At 37.6% G+C, this 19,708-nt stretch overlaps 1 protein-coding gene across 3 annotated transcripts in view; it reads right to left on the reverse strand.

Annotated features, from left to right (window-relative positions):
- The window catches only part of LOC149171933 (3-hydroxyisobutyryl-CoA hydrolase-like protein 5), a 69,165-nt gene that overhangs the window by 20,003 nt on the left and 29,454 nt on the right, over nt 1–19,708 (reverse strand). For 2 of the 3 annotated variants that reach the window (XM_089424154.1, XM_089424156.1), the window contains exons 7-13: nt 19,544–19,617; nt 19,127–19,210; nt 18,536–18,620; nt 18,203–18,288; nt 17,746–17,867; nt 17,490–17,550; nt 17,228–17,326 (exon numbers count right to left, since the gene is read on the reverse strand). In XM_089424154.1, coding sequence (XP_089280280.1) covers nt 17,228–17,326; nt 17,490–17,550; nt 17,746–17,867; nt 18,203–18,288; nt 18,536–18,620; nt 19,127–19,210; nt 19,544–19,617 — 611 coding nt within the window. The remainder of the gene's footprint in view (nt 1–17,227; nt 17,327–17,489; nt 17,551–17,745; nt 17,868–18,202; nt 18,289–18,535; nt 18,621–19,126; nt 19,211–19,543; nt 19,618–19,708) is intronic. The other variant, XM_089424155.1, reaches the window with a different exon arrangement.

A 19,708-nucleotide genomic window follows, 5' to 3' on the forward strand; every position in this document is an offset into this window, starting at 1 on the left:
GGAAGTCGAGATTAGCCATGATGTCACCTAAGACGAAGATATGGCTCTTAGCAAAGTTGACAATCTTCCTACTCTAAGGGAATCTAAAGAAGCCAAAACCAGGAAACCGAAGGAAAAGGAAGATGAAATGATGCCCAATGTGGAAGAACTTATGGATCTTATTGATCCCCCCTCCGCAAGAGCCTTCCTCTTCTAGGAACAAGCCTTCATGGTTGAGGGGGACACCTGATGATGTTGAAGGACACATTGCACCCAGGGGGACTTTCCGAGAAAGTAAGAAGCCAGCCAGGTATGAGGAACGCTTGACCATCATGAGCACGATCATCCAAAATGAGCCTTCATCATTTGCAGAAGTCGTCAAGCATAAAGTATGGAAGGATGTTATGACTGAGGAATGAGTCCATCATGAAGAACGATGTCTGGGATGTGGTCCCCAAACCCCAGGACAAAGTCGTTGTCACTTCGAAATGGCTTTACAAGATAAAGCATGGAGCTAATGGAAGTGTTGAAAAGTATAAGGCTCGTTTTGTCGCTCGTGGCTTCTCTCAGAAGGAAGGTATAGACTATGACGACATATTTGCACCTATCGCCCGATATACCACCATCTGCTCGATCATAGCCCTTGTTGCTTCACAAGGATGGAACCTACATCAAATGGATGTCAAGACCGCATTCTTGTATGGTTCGATCAAAGAGGAAGTCTATGTGGAACAACCCAAAGGATTTCAGATTCATGATCGGGAATCTCATGTGTGCAGGTTGAAGAAATCCCTCTATGGGCTGAAGCAAGCACCCCGAGCGTAGTATGAGAGGATCGATAGCTACTTGATGAAGTTGGGATTCACTAGAAGTGAAGCCGACCCTAACCTTTACTTTAAGGTTGAAGACGACAAACCTCTCATACTGGGGTTGTATGTTGACGACCTCTTTCTAATAGATGCAGACCCTCTCATTCACAAATGTAAGAGGGAGTTGGCTTCTGAGTTTGAGATGAAGGACCTAGGACTGAAGCACTATTTCCTAGGACTTGAAGTCTAGCAAAAGCTAGGGGAGATTTTCCTATCTCAAGGAAAATATGTGGTGAAGATATTGGAGAGATTCGGTATGGTGCACTGCAAACCTGTGACTACGCCGATGGAGCTTGACTTCAAGAAGTTAAGCGACAGTGTTGTCGGACATGTTTTACAAAATGCTATTGAGTATCGTCAACTCATCGGAGCATTGATGTTCTTAGTGAACTCCCGTCCGGATATATGTTTTGCAATCAACACGTTGAGTCAACATATGGTTGAGCCTCACCACACACATTGGATTGGTGCCAAGAATCTGTTGAGATACCTTCGTGGCACAATCACTTGTGGGTTGAGATACACTGCCGGAGATGTGAGGTTACATGGATATACCGATGCTGATTGGGCAAGCAGTGTGGTGGACCGAAAGAGCACTTCCACGTGTTGTTTCTCTTTGGGATCTGTCTCGATATCCTGGATGAGCAGGAAGCAGAAGTCGATGGCTTTGAGCACCGCGGAGGCAGAGTACATTGCTGTGAGTATGGCCTCTTGTGAGGCGGTCTGGTTGCGGAAGTTCTTCAGTGAGCTGTTTGGATTTACATTGGATACTACCATGATCCTGTGTGACAACCAAAGCGGGGTTCGTTTATCAGAGAATCTTGTATTTCATGATCACTCCAAGCATATTGATATCAGGTACCACTATATCCGGGATATCGTGCAGCAGGGAGCAATAAGGCTCCAACATATCAATACAAATGAGGAGGTCGCCAACATTTTGACGAAGCCCCTGGGAAAGGTCAAATTCTTGACTTTCCGAGAATGACTCGGTGTCGTTGAGAGACCCTCTTATGAGGGTCGTGTATGATGCATTCATTGAGCTCTGGGAGCTCCAGGGGGCTTGGGGTACTTCTTGGAGCGACATGCGACCACAGGGCAACTCACCCTCCCCTAGTGGTGCCCTATGTACAGGGTGAAAGGTTCAACTTCCCCTGTGATACCCCGTGGCGACTTTGGGACAGGATGATTAGTTCTCCTGTAGAAGTATCCTACCCATGCAATCTGGGACTCATGGGAAGTACCTCTCATTTGATCAATGAGTAGGGAAATGGGGTTAGGGACCATTAGTAGTACTATCGATGGATGCATCGTTGTATCTACCGTACTCCATATGCTAGGATGACCTCCATTGATCTGGGATCAATGATACTGATCTAGGATCAGTGAGAGTGGTATGACACACTTTGACACTGACTTCGGGTCAGTGAGGATTGTATGATACATCCTCGATCATTTCTTCTTCTTCATAGTTCAACCGAGCAGTGCAGGGCAGTGCATTTGATGGCAGAGATAGTATCGACGGTCAAACAGAATAGCAAATGGAGTTCTCCCTAGTTGAGAGGGAGTGTTAAAATTGGCAACTAGGGCCAAACTCCATGTGGGTCATCTTATTTATGGCAGTTGATATTTTTCCTTGATTCCTCTCGTCGAGAGGTGTAGGATTGATCTAACGATCATCCGATTCCGACAAGTATTTATGGAGATATGAATTTATTTGTATTTACTTGACAAATTGTCAAGGTCGGCCAGCAGCTAAATGTGTGGCACACATGCCCAGCACATCATATAAGTACAAGTGAGGTTGAGTCATTATTCACTCATCTCATCTCAACTCATCTTCTCTCTCCTCAACTCACTAGGCCAGCGAAGGAGCAACTTCTCTCACACATGCAAGAAGAAGGACGCATTTTCTGTTTAGGGCTGCGTTGACCAAGCGAAGGGTTGTTTTGTGAAGCGTTGACCAAGGGCTGATCTGCGCATGTTGTTTGGGTACTGCGTTGACCAGCGTTGACTGGTTAAGGCTGACCACAAATTGTTGATCTTTGACTGTTGTTTTGACAGTTGACCAAGGGTTGTTTTGGGATGCCGAAGTTTGTTGTTGAAGACTGAGCTCTTCAAGGTTGACTAGAGGTCAATCCAGGGTTGTTTGACTAAGTTTGACTTTGTTGATTTAGGGTTTGCTATTGTTGTTATAAAATCACAGATTTCTTAATTGTACTATTTCTCTTTGCTAAACTATTGAAAATTAAAGAAGAATTGATCAAAGGGTTTCCCCGCATTGGGGTTTGTCCCTGGCTAGCCGCCACTTCTTGTGTCTCTTGTCTTGGCTTGTTTTCTGTCGATCTATTGATGTTCTATCAACATTTTACTTTGTGTTTATGTGATTGCTAAACAGTGGCTAATAAGAAGAAATCGAAGTAAACTGCACTAAGCATAGAACATACCATAAATTAATAGTGAATCAGTGATAGAGTTGTCAGTCAAGGCCTTGCTATATAAAAATAAAGTTGGTTGAAAATGATGCTATAACAGATGGATAACTAATCTGACTCTTTGCTTATGAGAACTCTTGTATTGTGAATGTCCATGTACCATGAATACCTCCCTAGTTAAGAGGGAGTGTTAAAAATAGTGTAACTAGGTTCAGTCCTCATCTTGTAATAATGTAATTTTGTATCAAGAAATTTTTTGTATTATTACTTGAGCATGGGTTTCATGCTCAAGGAATGTTTATTTAGTAATGGCTCGCATTTAAGAGTCTTAAGATTGAGTCATGAAGGAGAAGACAACCATGAGTTGTTACACTTGTAAATATATTCAATATTAGTCAAAGAGTCCTTCTAGACCATCAATGAAAACCACTGAAATGTACCCACCGAATTAAAGAAAGGAATCCGCTTGTATTCGAGAAGCCTCCCATGATGTCGACTTAGTAAAGGGGATCAAGTCAACTTAGAGATGGATGAACAAGCATATATATATAGGCATCAATGGTACCTCCTTAGAGCACATTCACTCTCATGCATTCATGTATAGAAGACGAAGAAAAGGAGACGAAGGAGAGGCAGCTGCAGTCAATGAGGAAATTTGTTCCCTCATCCGAAACCCTCACGAAGTCTGATCACACGTGCGGAAGTCTGATCTAAGCTAGGGCATCCATGTATATTGATGCTTTATTGGGTTAGACATTCGATCTAGTAGCAAACTGAAGGGAAGATCCATTGTCAAGGAGATCGAAGTTGTAGAAGGGATAGAAGAGCCCTAATTCTCCTCGCACGTGTGTCCACAATCTGAAATAGACAATCTTGATTTCGCTGCCCTATAACAGTCATTGTTTCAGCATCTAAACTTGTGGATTAAGCTCAAGTCGAAGAGCTACATCATGTGTGATTAGTTTACATGGAAAGTGAAGGTGCCAGAAGGCTAGAGGAGGCTGCTCTCGACATCATTTACTAATTGTCATCACCTTGTTACAGGCCTACTATATAGTGCGTAGTTGCAAAAGGAGATTTATTGTTTGGGTACATGTCGGAAGGTTTGTTGTTTTGATTTTGAAGGCTATCTTGTGTCATTTGTTAGGGTCTTGGAATTCATCAATAAAGATTCTATAAGAAAGAGTTCAAGGGTTTTTCCTCTCACGATTTGGAGAGGTCTTTGCCCTAGCTTGGTGCCAATATCTTGTGTACTTGTGCATGATTGATCTTCTTGTTTTGATCGCTGGTTGATGATAACAATACATGTTAAAAATATCAATTTAATCTCAAGGAAATAATATCACAAGCAGTTATCATAGTAAAGAGAAATCAAAATTGTATTTCCATTAATTTCTCAACAAAATTCATGGGGTATTTCCAAAAGAAATGTTTTTCTAAATAATACTATGACAAGAAAATGCAAGAGTTCCTTGAACTCAAACTTCGAATCATGACCATCGAAGAATATGAAAGGAAATTCCTTGAGTTTTTAAGGCATGTGGACTTCATTAAGGATGAGAAAGACAAAATCTAGAGACCATTGAGTCAATTACTTTCTTTCTATAGTGATAAAATCAAATTTGATGAGCTTATGACTTTGGAGTAAGCTATCAAGAATGATAAGTATCATTATGAGTAGAACATGAACAAGCTAGCTTTGTAAAAGGGTTGGGATGAAAGAAAGAAGGCCATTATGGAGAAAAGGAAGAAGGAATATAAACCTTAATATTTCGAGAATAGTTCTCAAACAAATTAGCAAACTCATCCAGCCCAAAGTGAACCAAAGAAGTCAAATTCATTAGGAAAAAGACCAAAATTTCAGCCCATCAGATGTTGGATTGTGAGGGGGAACATATATATAGTGATTGACCTCACAAAAGAGACAAACTAAAGGCTATTCACAACATTCAAGGAGATGACACAATGGAGGACATGCAGAAACATGCCCCGAATTTATGCAACATTGGACAATGGGAAGGCTCATCATCAAGTTCATATGATCAATGTTGAGGGTATAATAAATAATTATTCCATTGCCATTTTAATTGATCTTAGAGCTAGATGTAGTTATATTAATCCTAAACTTGTTGAAATATTTCATTTGAAAATAATGAAGCATAGAAGACTTGGTTGGTTCAACTAGTTATAGGGGAGAAGACAAGGATAAATTAAATAGTGAAAGAATGTCAAATTGACACAAATTTCATAAGCACAAAGTAAATTTGAACATCATAGCTTTGGGCTCATATGATTGCGTAATTGGTATGGATTCGCTGGACAGGAACCATTATATCATGGACTACTATAATATGGCTTTCACTTGCCTTAATGTAGAGTGGAAGCAAAGACCAATGCAAGGAATTTTGAGGCTAGATTTTATCATGGATATATAATTCATGCAACTAAAGGAGATTTTTGGAAAAGGTTGCCAAAATTTTGCATCCCACATGGGAGAAGCAATCAAGGACAAGGTACCAAGCATTGAAAACCCTCTAGTTGATAATATTGCTACCTAAAAGGGATATTGACTTTTCTATATATTTTGTGCCTAAAGTTGCCTCTATACCTAACACACTATACAAGATGAGCATGCTAGAGCTTAAGGAATTGAAAATGTAACTAGAAGAGCTTTTAAATAAGGGGTACATATGCCCAAGGATGTCACCTTGGGGTACCCCAGTGCTCTTCACTAAAAAAAAAAGGATGGTACACTAAGATTTTGTATATACTTTAGGTAGCTAAACAAGGTGACAATGAAGAACAAATATCATTTTTTAAGTATAGATGGTTTGTTGGATCAGTTGAGAGGAGCTATGCTTTTCTCCAGGATTAATATGAGGTCTAGATAACATCACGTAGGGATTGAGGAGAATTTCAACAGGACAACTTTCAAAACTAGATATGGCCATTATGAGTTTGTGGCGGTGCCATTTGGACTATCCAATGCACCAGTTACCTTCATGTGTCCTATGAATGACATTTTATAGAATTGTTTTGATAATTTTGTCATATTATTTTTGTATGACATACTTATTTATTCAAAGTCTAAAAATTAACTTTAGCAACGCTTGAGGATTGTACCACAATTATTGAGGGAGAATCAACTTTATGCCAAGCTAAGTAAATGCTCACATTACCAAAGGAAAATCCCTTATTCAGGTCAAATCATCTCAAATCATCTCATAGGATGAAATAACTATAGACCTATATAATATCAAATCCATTAGTGAGTGGCTAGCACCAAAAATGTCATAGTGATTAGGTAGTTTATGAGACTAGTAGGTTACTACAAGAGACTTATTAAAGGTTCTCAAAAATACCATACCAAATCACTTTTTTGCAAGAGAAGGATGTGAAATTTGAGTGGTATCATGAATATGAAGAGGTTTTCAACATTTGGAAATATTCTTAACAAGTGCACCAATCCTAAGGATAGTTAACTCAAACGAAGATTGTAATTTGTGCATAATGCATGTAACAATGGGCTTGGAGGTGTCCTCATCCAAAATGGGCTTGTGTATGTTATGAATCAAGGAAATTAAGGGAGCATGAGAGAAATTATGAACTCGTGATTTGGAATTAGAAACCATAATTTATGCCTTAAAATTTTGGAGGAATTACCTCCTGGAAAAAAGAATTGAATTGAGCACAAACCATAGTCATTTGAAGCATTTATTTGGGTAGCCAAATTTGAATCCTAAGGAAACTATATGGCTAAATTTTTTGTCTAAATATGACTTTGAAATCAAGGACATGAAGGGAAGTTAATAAAAGTCACTAATGCACTCAACAAAAGGATGTATCAAATGCATGCTACAAACATAAATTTATGTAAATCTAATTCAAAAATTAGAATTCTAAAGACTGCAATTTTACATGAAAATAAAAGCGAACCTACAAAAAAGGTATATTATAACCACAACATAAAGATGATGAGCTAAAAGAAAATGGGGTCCTCATTTCCCAATAAAAAATTTAGGTGGAAAATTCTCGAAGGTTGAAAAATATAGTACTGAGTGAGATGCATAATGTACCTTATGTTAGACATCCAAGTCATTGGAAAACAATTTCAGCTTTAGAAAGTCAATATTTTTGGCTAGTATAGAAAGAGAAGTGGATAATTATATTGCCCTGAGGTGCTTAAAATACCAAAAGGTGAAGGTTGGGCATAGGCATCCAGCTAGATTGCTACAACCAATACCCATTCTTGAGTGGAATTATGAGTTTTTATCAATTGATTTTACTACCAAACTATTTAGGATGGTAAGGAAGCATGATCCCGTCATGGAGGTGGTGGATAAGCTCACTAAATCTACTCATTTTATTCAAGTAAAGTCAATGCAAAAAAAACAAATATTGTTGAAATATATATAAAAAAAATTGTTAGATTCCGCGTTGCAGGATCCTCCCCCCTCCCCCAAGGATCTAAGGTCAAAACGACATCCCATACGGATCCGCGACCGATCCTTCGATGGAATCACGAATCCGAAAATCAAATCTATAGTTCCATTGTTTTGAGGTGATTCTTGGAAATATGGAACCGCGTGGGCCCGATCCACGGTCCCAGATTTCCAATCTGTGGGTCTAGGAAAGGATCCTGAGCATATCTAGGAGAAGGCAGACGGTACTGCGTGGGGGTTGATTTTTTTTTGGCTTTTAACTTGGGTTTAGGTGAGTTAGGGAAAAGAGAGGATGAGGTTAGATGCTCCCTAACGGTAATGTTAAATTCTTAAAGTAAAAGTGACATTCTCCTTTATCTTTCATTTTCATCATTTTCATCCTTTTACTTAAATTTTTAACATTACCATGAAATGACTCAGGATGTTTGAGAGTGATTCCGGCCTCATTAGATTTCATATGGAGACAGTAGAATTTTAGATTTCATTCAAAATCCAACAGACTTATCAGTGTTTCAGGATTTCAGGATTGGGGGATTGCAATGTTTCCATTGACTTTTGTCATGTATTAGGGTATGGAACTCGTATTTAATCAAGAACGCCAATCCCTCTATGTACCTTGATGTTAGTGACATTATTTGTCGAACTCCTCTCTCATGACCCTCCTAAAAATGTACGCATCACTCAAACAAAATCTTGACTTGACATGCTATGCTTGTTCTATCTTATGTTAATGCTTAGAGGGTGATATTAATGACAAAGATCCCTACAGATACAGAGGTAATGACAAAGATACCCCTGGATATTAATGCTTAGAGGGTGATATTAATGACAAAGATCCTGATTTTCCAACAAGACTAAAAAATTAGACATTTCTCGTGGTGGCAAGAGGCCCAAGCATAAGAAATAGATAATAGATTTACTTCTCTTTTCTAGTTTCTAGTAGCTTTTATAACTATTGACTCTTTCATATTTATTATGATATTTTTTTAAACAATATATGACAATTTAAGTTTGAAGTTGGCAATTATAACTCATTAGTAATGAATTATGAATATGATGCTTCATGAAAGTTGAAAGTTGTTTCATTTCATTTCATTTTATAACATTTCATTTCATGTTAGATATTATTTGTTGTAATGGTTACACTTAGCTTACAAGTACAACTTTGGTGATCAATGATGATAAATGTTATATATTGAATTTTGAAAGCTTGAAACTTTAAGATTGATGAATCATGATACTCAATATGTTGTATGTTACTATGTTACTAACTTGTGGACGTGGTTGATGAAGATTATAACTTCTAGATGATTGTTGTTGTATGGTTCAATCTATGTTTTTTTATGTTTTTTTATATATAATTCATTATTCTACGTGTTTTTGTTGACATATATGTATCAAAATATAAAAAATATATATATTATATAAAAAACGCTCTGGGATTCGCTCCCAAACCGGGAACTTCTGAAAATGTCGCTCCCGCTCCCGTTTTCGCTCCCGCTCCCGCTCCCCGCTTTCGCTCCCGCTCCCAAGTAACATTGGTTTATAATAAATCTTCAATAATTTACAATTATACAAATTTACAGTCAAGTCATGCAGCGAACCATTCGGCCTACACACTTGAACAATTCACCAAACCTGTGTCACAATCGTGCAACTTATTGCTCCCTCTGCCCACCCCTGCACGCTTGGAAACCTCAAGTTAAGTTTTGGCACAACTCGTAATGCACGTCATTCATCGCCTTCCCAAATTACGACACATCGTTCGGCTGTCATATCGCACCACCATGCTGCCTGCTATACTCTATATGCGGCCTGCACTTGTCGTTATATCGTTCTCCGCCCAACTGTGTTAATACTCGAACTGTCCGCCCACCAAACTGTGCACACCACCGTTTAACCTCGCTCGTTGGCGGAGCGCATGACCTGCACGCAGTACGGTCCGCCCGAGCCGACCCAACGTGCCAAACGTTGCTGAAACACTACCCGACCACCTACAAACTTGACCCGACCCAGCCGCCTGTTGCTTCTGCGGTTCTTCGTTTCCCTTCACTCAACTCCTCTCTTCGTTATGTTTTACGATGTTCTCCAACTGAGTTCGATGACCCAAATGATTCGAACTCCTCCCCAATATATATGAGTGCTAATTCGACCAGCGCACTCCAAACACCATGTCATTTCACCTCCCCACCCATCGGCCCAAGTATATAATACAGGTCAGCCCGCCCACCAATATGCGTTGGCCCAACCTCTAAGTATGATACGCATGTCGTCGACCCATCGTATAAGTTGTTGTCCATACTCCATACTTCGACCGCATTACATTCTCCAACTCCGCTCGGTCCACTGGGCGCGCGCTCGGGTCGCCCACCGAAATGCCCAATCGGGTCGTCCGGCACGCTCGCCCTTCACACACTCCAATTGCACATCTCATCGCATTTCTCATCGTACGACTCTTCGCATATAACCGACATCTACCTCTGAGACACCTTTAACCAAATGTACTAACTCAAGTCGTCTTTAACCGAATGCGGGCACTCGTCGCACTTCTGTTGCCACTGCACGCCTTTAACCTCGATCATCGGTTTTTCGACTCTCTCGGGCACTCACTAACTCGAGGCCCTAATAGATATGGTGACTCATCCACTTAAGGCTTCAGCCCTCACTCTACTTTAAAAAATATATATCTAGAGCTACAGTTCCGCAGCGACTGTGCGCAAAAATACATCGACCAGATTGTTGCATCAGAAAGGACTTATTGCTTAGCGGCGATGGCAGAGAAACTTTTTTAATATTTTATCACTTACACAGTGGCGCTCTGCAAGTTGCAGTTGTAGACTATCGTCTCTTTGAATCCTCTAGCTCTGATACTAATTTGATGGACAGAAGTAGAGATAAAAATATAATTCACATTAAAATATTATATTCATAAATCTTTTTTGTTGGTATATTTGAACCCGTTAACATTTAAATAAGAAAGAAATGCACAAGAAATAGAAACTGAATCACACAAATGAACTGAGGAATTTACATGGTAAAACCCTGACAGTGTGTCAAGGAAACCTCCACGAGGCAAGGGAATGGAATTCTTATTGCTCCAAAGTCAAGAATGACTCTCCAATGTTACATCAAGCCTCTCGGGAAATCACCATTTTAATACAAAGACTTTGTTACATAACTCCCTATAGTTACACCACTACCTGAATGATAAAACAAAATTTACTCAGATAATTACATTGTTAACATTAATTGTTGTCATTCTTTAACAATCTCCACCTTGACAACAAATTTCCTAATCCCTTGCCCATGCCCATTCATTATCTCTTCTGCAAGCCAAGAGAAGCCAAACACCATTGCATCTTCTCTACTAAAACTAGCTTTGTGAACATGTATGCACAATTCTCTTGTGTATGGACCTTCTTGAGAGCTACTTTGCCGCCATCGATCACATGTCTTACAAAATGGTACCTTACATCAATGTGCTTAGTCTTGCTGTGATAAGCTGAATTTGTGGCCAAATGAATAGCACTCTGATAGTCACATAATACATTCACTTTCTCTTGCGTCCTTCCAAGCTCATCAAGTAGACCTTTCAACCAAATTATCTCTTTACAGGCATCTGAAGCAGCGATATACTCTGCTTCAGTAGTGGACAAAGCAATTGTTTCTTAAAGCTTTGACATCCAGCTAATTGCTCCACCTGCAAGAGTAAAGACATGTCCTATAGTAGATTTCTTCTTGTCCAAATCACTTGCATAATCAGCATCCACATATCTGCAGACTGAACCTTCACAACCATTCAAGATTATACAATGGTCACTAGTGCCTCTCAAATACTGAAGCACTCATTTCACTACTCGCCAATGTTCTTCTCCTAGATTTGTCAAGAACCTGTTGACAACTCCAACTGCATATGAAATGTTAGGTCTTGTAGATACCATCGCAAACATTAAGTTGCCTACCGCATTTGCATATGGTACACGAGACATATACTTCTTTTCTTCATCAGTTCTAGGACTCAAACCCGAAGAAAGTTTAAAATGGGAAGCTAAAGGAACAGTAACAAATTTCACATTATCCATACTGAACTTTGCAAGTACTTTCTCCGCATACCTTTTTTGTGATAACCAAAGCTTTCCAATTTTTCTGTCTCTATGTATCTCCATGCCCAAGATATGTTTTGCAGCTCCAAGATCCTTCATATCAAACGTCCTAGAAAGCTTAGCCTTTAACCTGTTGATCTCTTCCATACTTTTGCTTGCAATAAGCATATCGTCAACATACAAGACCAAGATAATGAATATGTCATTGAAACTCTTAAAGTACACACAATGATCATACTCACTTCTAGTGAAGTTCTGACTCACCATGAAAGAGTCAAACTTCTTGTACCATTGCATGGGAGACTGCCTCAGGCCATATAATGATTTCCTGAGCTTGCAAACTAATCCTCTATTGTGACCTTGCACAAAACCTTTTGGTCGTTCCATATAGATCTCTTCATCCAAATCTCCATGAAGAAAGGTTTTTTAACATCTAGTTGTTCACTAAAGATCAAGTAATGCAATTAGTGCTAACACAGTATGAATAGAAACAAGTACGACTAGTGAAAAAATATCATGAAAGTCAATAGGCTCTACCTGAGAATACCCTTTTGCTACCAGCCTTACCTTATATCTTTCAATACTTCCATCAACATTTCGCTTCAATTTGAAGACCCATTTGCATCCAACAACACTTCTCCCTTTAGGAAGTTCTACAAGATCCCAAGTTTTGTTCTTGGCTAAGGAATCCATTTCCTCGTCCATAGCCTTTTTCCATTTTTCATTATCTGCATCGTCCACTGCTTCCTGATAACAAGAAGGTTCCCCATCTTCAGTAATTAATGCACTAGATGAAGCAGGATCTTCATACATGTTGGGTGTTCTTCTTTCCCTTGTAGACCTCCTTAGAGTGACTGGTTGTTGGACTAGTTCCTGAACTTCTACATTTTAATTTGCATGTTCTTCACCTTTTTCTTCAGAAGTCTCTCCTTCCTTTCGACTTTCTAAAAAAGGTTTAGTCTCCAACTAAATTTGTTGATTCGGTGATACCTGTTCTTGTTCAACTTTTTCAACATTTGATTTTAGAAGAGAAGATTCATCAAATGTTACATCTCTACTAATGATTATCTTACGTGAAGAAGGATCCCACAACCTGTATCCTTTCACCGCATAGTCATACCCAACAAAGACATAACATTTTGCTTTTGGGTCTAACTTAGAACGTTGATTCTTTGGAATAAGAGCATAGGCATCACAACCAAAAATTATTAAATGTGAATAATCACAAGACTGACCCGACCAAACTTCTTCAGGAATTTTACAATTAATGGCAACTGAAGGTGATTTGTTTACCAAATAACAAGCAGTAGATATTGCTTCTGCAGGTTAGCATTTTTTATCATGCTTCTGGCTCTCTCCATAAGAGTTTGATTCATATGTTCAACAATGTCATTTTGTTGAGGAGTATAGACAACAATTTTATGTCTAACAATCCTTTCATCCTTGAAATATTGTTCAAATTCTAAGGAAGTAAATTCATCGCCATTGTCAGTTCTTAAACATTTAATTGATTTGCCTGTTTTCTTTTCAACCATAGCTTTAAATTGTTTAAAAACATTAAATACATCAGCTTTTCTTTTCAACATATAGACCCAGACTTTCCTGGAGTAATCATCAATAAATGTTAAGAAGTATAATGCACCTCCATAAGATACAGTAGGAGATGGTCCCCAAAGATTAGAATGAATATAGTCCAAAATTCCTTTACTATTATGACTTCCAGTTTTAAATTTATGTTTACATTGTTTTCCATATACATAATGTTTGCAAAAATCCAAACTCAAGGATTTCAAATTAGGAAGCAATTTGTGATTCATCAGTACCTGAAGGCCCTTTTCGCTCATGTGGCCCAGCCGCTAATGCCATAGGCAAGTGTCTCCTTCTGGCTTCTCAGATACAGTCATTGCCTCACTGACTTGAGTACTTCCTTTGAGTCTGTAAAGGTTTCTGATCTTTTATGCCTTCATAACAACCAGAGCACCCTTTGAAACTTTCAGCACTCCACCTTGACCTGTAAACTTATAACCTTCTGAGTCCAATACTCCCAAAGAAATCAAATTCTTTCTCAACTCAAGTACATGTCTAACATCAGTTAATGTTCTAATCATATCATCATACATTTTAATTCTGACATTTCACATCCCAACAGTCTAACAAGATACATTATTACCCATAAACACAAAACTACCATTCACAGCTTGATATGAAGTGAACCAATTTCTGTGCGGACTCATGTGATGAGAAGCACCAAAATCTAACAACCAATTTTCATAATGTTGAGAAACATTGCAAACAAACATAGCTTCATCTACCATACCTAATTCAGCAGATAAAACTTCATCAATCATACCTAACTCAACTTGATTTGCTTCCTTCTTTGGGTTTTCAACGGACTCCTTTCTTTTCCAATAGTCTTTCTTGAGATGCCCTATTTTGTTGCAGTACCAACATTTGGCTTTACACTTCTTGCCTTTTGACTTTGATTTGGAAGAACTTCTTGATTTCTCTCCTCTTTCCTTGGACCAGTCTATGGCTACCATGGACTCTGGCGCGAAAGATTCAATGTTGGACTTCCTCCGTACTTCTTCAGATAACAAAGCTCTGAAAACATAATCAAATTCTAAAAATTCGGTTGTGCTCAAACTAATAGAAGTCACAAAGTGATCCCAAGACTCGGGCAAGGAACACAAAAAGGTAATAGCTTTATCTTCTTCTTCAAATTTAACATCCATATCTGACAACTGGCAAATAAGTGTATTAAATACATTTAAGTGTTCTACAATTTTAGTACCCTCCTTCATCCGAAGGCTATACAGTTGTCTCTTCAAATAAATTATGTTGGTTAAAGATTTGGTCATGTACAGAGTTTCCAACTTTACCCACAAACCTGTTGCTAAGGTTTCTTCAACAATGTTAAAGAAAACTTCATCTGCAAGGCACAACCTGATGGTACTAAGAGATCGGGCATCCAAGTCCTCCCAATCCAAATATGTCATGCTAGTAGGATTCTTTCTAACCCCATCTAATGCTTTGTGCAACCCTTGTTGCACCAGCAAATCTCGTACCTTCAGTTTCCACAATGCAAAATTGTTCTTACCGGTGAACTTCTCCACCTCAAACTTAGCATTAGTCATTTTAGCCATTTCTTCCTACATGGGTTCTTTCAAAAAAAAATTGATAGTGGCCTTGATACCACTTGCTAGTATATTTGAACCTATTAACATTTAAATAAGAAAGAAATGCACAAGAAATAGACACTGAATCACACAAATGAACATAGGAATTTTCGTGGTAAAACCCTGATAGTGTGTCAAGGAAACCTCCACGAGGCAAGGGATTGGAATTCTTATTGCTCCAAAGTCAAAAATGACTCTCCAATGTTACATCAAAACTCGAGCAATCACCATTTTAATACAAAGACTCTGTTACATAACTCCCTATAGTTGCACAATTGTTTAAACGGTAAAAACTAAATTTACTCAGTTATTTACATTATTAACATTAAGTGTTATCATTCTTTAACATTTCTCACATACAACACTATTGAGCTACAGCTCGTCTTTCTTCTTGCCTCTTGGTTTCCACACATAACAATAACCCAACCATGAGTATATAAGGACCACACTTACTAAATATGGAATCATGCAAACTCTAACTTGACTTGCCTTTTCTCTAGCTAACTGCTCCATGCAAACTCACACTCGACTTCTAATATTGGATTCGACTTAAATAAACTCATATCTTTATGCATTGCATGCATATGGTAGTAATTTACTATTTCTAACACTCCCCCTTAATTACAACCATATGACTCGACCTTAAATTAATCATGACTCAACATAACTTCAATATGTGCACTGTTCTAAGTCTCAGCTAGGCTTACAATGACTCAAAAAGATTTTTACAATTTTGGATTTCTTTTTTCATTTCCTCCAAATTCTATATCCTCGAAATTGCTTCAATCTCAACTGTGATTTTTGGTTGTAAGCTCCATATTTCTTCATTTTTTGTTGTTGCAATTTTTCTTTGACTTCTCTTGTATTTATTTCTAGTCTGTCTTCTACAGCATTCTCTTCAAAGATTCTTTCACTCAAGGACTGCCACCACAACTCATCATCTTCAAACTATGAACTTCACTTTGCTTCTTGTGCTTCATATTCTTGAGCTTCTTTCTGCCATATTTCTTGACAGCAGAATTTAATTTCTTCTTAGTTTCATTGCTGAAAAATCGTTTCAATGCTTTCTTATTCATCTTCAAAAACTTCCATGTCCTTTCTTGCATATTTTTCTTCATCTTCTCTTTCAACTAGATTGTTATCCTATTTCCCTGCATAATCAAAATCAAGGTTAAAAACATCTTCATCGTGCTCTGAAGTGAGAGCTTTCTCCTCTTCCTCTTCCTTTTCTTTCTTTGCCTTCTCTTCTTCTATCGTTGCATCATAATCTTCCTTTTCCACTTCTTATGTTTGATTTCCTTATTGCATGAGGCTTCTTTCCATATATATGACCCACTCTCGGTATTGCTCAACCCTAGTATTCACTAATTACCAAGCTCATATGACTGCAACGATTCTGGGTTTCAAGGATTAGATTGCACACCATCAGTATGGTCCACTTTACTATCATCCTAATCTGCCCTAAGCATGCTCTTACCCACTTATTGATGCTCGTATTGGTGCTTTTGTTTCTAGCCAGGGGAGTGGTCAGACTTTCGGGTTTTGAGTAACGTAGATAGTGGTAGTTCAGCTGATCAAAGGAAGCGGCCAAGGATGGGGTAGACACAAATATAGTTATGATGGCTAGGCATCTCCTTCTTCGTTCACATATTGATAAATGAAAAGGATTATGATGCATGAAATTGTCATCAAATCTTTCCGAGCTGCAAATTTTGTTTTCGGAGTGTAGAACAAAATTTCTATTTTACCATTAAATTTCAATTTGAGAAAAGTTAAAATAGATAATTTTCCGTATTAAAAACTTTACTCTTTTAATTGGAGAATAATTTATTTATTTTAACTTTTCAATTATCAATTTTACTCTTTTTTTTATTTAAATATTTTTATTTAAAAAAAACACATACCAACCCACATTGAATCACACATCAATTTTGCTTTTTTATTATTTAAATGCTTTTATTTATAAAATAAAAAAACACATACCAACCCACATTGAATCACACATCATGCCCATACTACGCTATAGAATGCCAATCTCCACGCAATTAATAGAAATTTAAAAATCCACTAAATGGTGAGCACGAAAGATTGTAATATCATTTTCAAAAGAAGAGATCATTGATTGAAATTTTAAAATCCAGTAGATAGTGGGCAAAAAAGAGATTACCGATCGTAATGTCATCTTCAAAGCAGTTGGTAGATAGTGGGCAAAAAAGAGATTACCGATCGTAATGTCATCTTCAAAGCAGTCGGTGAAGACCTCTTTAATTTTTTAATAGTGCCCTTGACCCATTCATTCCCCTCCATATCGCTCGCTGCTGCCTGATTGACGAAGAGACATGTGGCATAAGCTTCAGATATGTGAGAATAGTACTTCCCACATCAGAATGTAATTGGTTGTATACAGGGTTGCGTTAAGTGGGGAATTTTTTTTTATATTGTGTATCTTCTGTCCGTGGTAAAGACATGATATAAGAAATGTCACCAGAGATTCTATGATGTCTTCTACAGTGTCATTGGAGAAGCACTTGTCAATCAGAGAACTACTGCACAGAGACAGACATATGTGTGTAAGACTCAAGCTATAGCTGGAATCCTTCACTTATACCGCACAGACACAGACATATGTATATAAGACTCAAGCTATATCTGGAATCCTTCGCTTAGAAATAATAAAATGCAGCAGAAAACACAATGATCCATTAGTTACCACATCCAGTCCAGAAGTTTGTATTTCTTACTTATGGAGAATGCTTTTCTCGCCTGGCTGAACTTGAAGAGTAAATTCTTCAATTGTTGCTCTGACAAGGTTCTTATCTCCAGTGTTCAAATCAATTAAACGCTTCTCCAATTCTTCCAATTTCTGATGTAAACGGAAAATAGTAAAGATACTACATAACAAAAACAGAAGTAATAACACAGAAGATTTCCATTGAACTCGTAACTGTAATACACTAAGCATAGGGGCCTAAGTACAGCATTGCTTCATCACGGAATGTAACTATAACATGTACAGAAAATTAATAAATATACTACTTGCCTACAGTCAATGCCACGGATATCATAGTTTTAATTATAAATCACATAGATCCACAACCTCAGAAAGACATTACTATTTAGACAAATCAATTAGTTAATAACTTCCCAGAAGCATTTATCCTTTTCTACTTTGTATTAAGTCAACAGACACATAACTACCTCTGATGGAATATAATGAGTTCCAAGACCAGTTGCAATCATTTCTACACCATCAAGCCGTGAGCCTGTTAAGGCTAAATACTCCCCTGCAATTTCATCAGGCAAAGTAGAAAAATATCATAGTCATCCCAAGAGAAAACAAAACCGCCAAAAATCTATCCAAACTCATTCTTTCTCTAAGTGTATTTCGTTTCCTAAAGTATGCAACTTCTGCCAAAGATGCTTCTACCATCTCTCAATTTTTTCCCCTCAAGCGCTAGGGCCAATGATGAATTGCATTTCATTGTTGAATGATGAAATATATATAGACACAACACAACATGGTGTATTTACCAAGGTGTCCTGAAAGATGTGAAAGAATGTATGAGAGACCGGATTCAGTGTGAAATCCAAAGCCAACTTCAGGTGCTGCGAAGACCTGTTAGAACTGTCTCCGTCAATAACGTGTTATACTTGAAATCACATTATTTTAATTCATGAATTATACAAGTGCATTCTCAATAATGTTTTAATGAAAAGTAGCATATGTGGCGGTTCTTTTGTTCATCATTCTAAAAGCATTTTATATTTTTTCCTCTTCCTCGTACATTATAATGCAATAAAAACTAAACAATTTAAGACGAGATGTTAAATGTGTAAGTTCTCAAACTGTGCAAGTGTGTTTTTGCCGGTTATGTGAAGGACCCTATAAACAAAACTCACAAAGATGGATTAGTGAATAAAGGGCATTTTGATGTTGATTGCAGATTCCCCAAGAAAATAAAGAGAAAGGTAAATTGTTTAACTCCTCTCCAGATTATCAGAGTCAATAATAAAGTGTAGCACTATCTCAATGGTATTCTATTTGTACTATGAATTGAAGAGGGATATGCTAACCCTCTATATAAAAAGAGGAAAACTTTCATTGAAATTGGAAGAACTCACAGTTTTCTCTGTGACAACTTTATATGTGGATAACGTTGCTAAACTTGCACCTGATCCCATTGCAAGTCCATTAACAAACGCTACCTGAATCAAGCATGCAAAATGTTTCTTTGCAATTAATTAAATAGAAACATAAGAATTGGAGGAGAAATCTTCCCCTTCTACTTTTATAAAAAGTGCTGGAGGGAAAATAACATGCTAGCAACGAAATCTTAACTATGTTTTAAATGAGAATTATGGAGACTGTAGTATGTATACTATCTATCATAGTTTTAGATGGCAAGGAAATATATACATAATCTAATAGCGTTCAATTATATTGTAAAGATCTATATAAAATCTAAGAGACATTATTCTTCACGACAGAGTAGCATGAGAAATTAAAAATGGTATAGACTAAAAAGTGACCCTCCTCACCAGAGTTTTCTTGCATGTATGGATGTGATAGTAAAGCCAATAGATTTTGTACATAACCTCGATATTATGTTTGTCTGCAAAAATGTTTATGGATCATGATTTATAACATAAAAGGACTCATATACAAAAACAAATAAATTAGTTAAGTCTGTGCAATTGAATATT

Source organism: Pinus tabuliformis, chromosome 4_2 (genome assembly GCF_031772625.1).
Source record: "Pinus tabuliformis cultivar Carrire ecotype Pingquan chromosome 4_2, CPIR1, whole genome shotgun sequence".
NCBI classification, from domain to species: Eukaryota; Viridiplantae; Streptophyta; class Pinopsida; order Pinales; family Pinaceae; genus Pinus; species Pinus tabuliformis.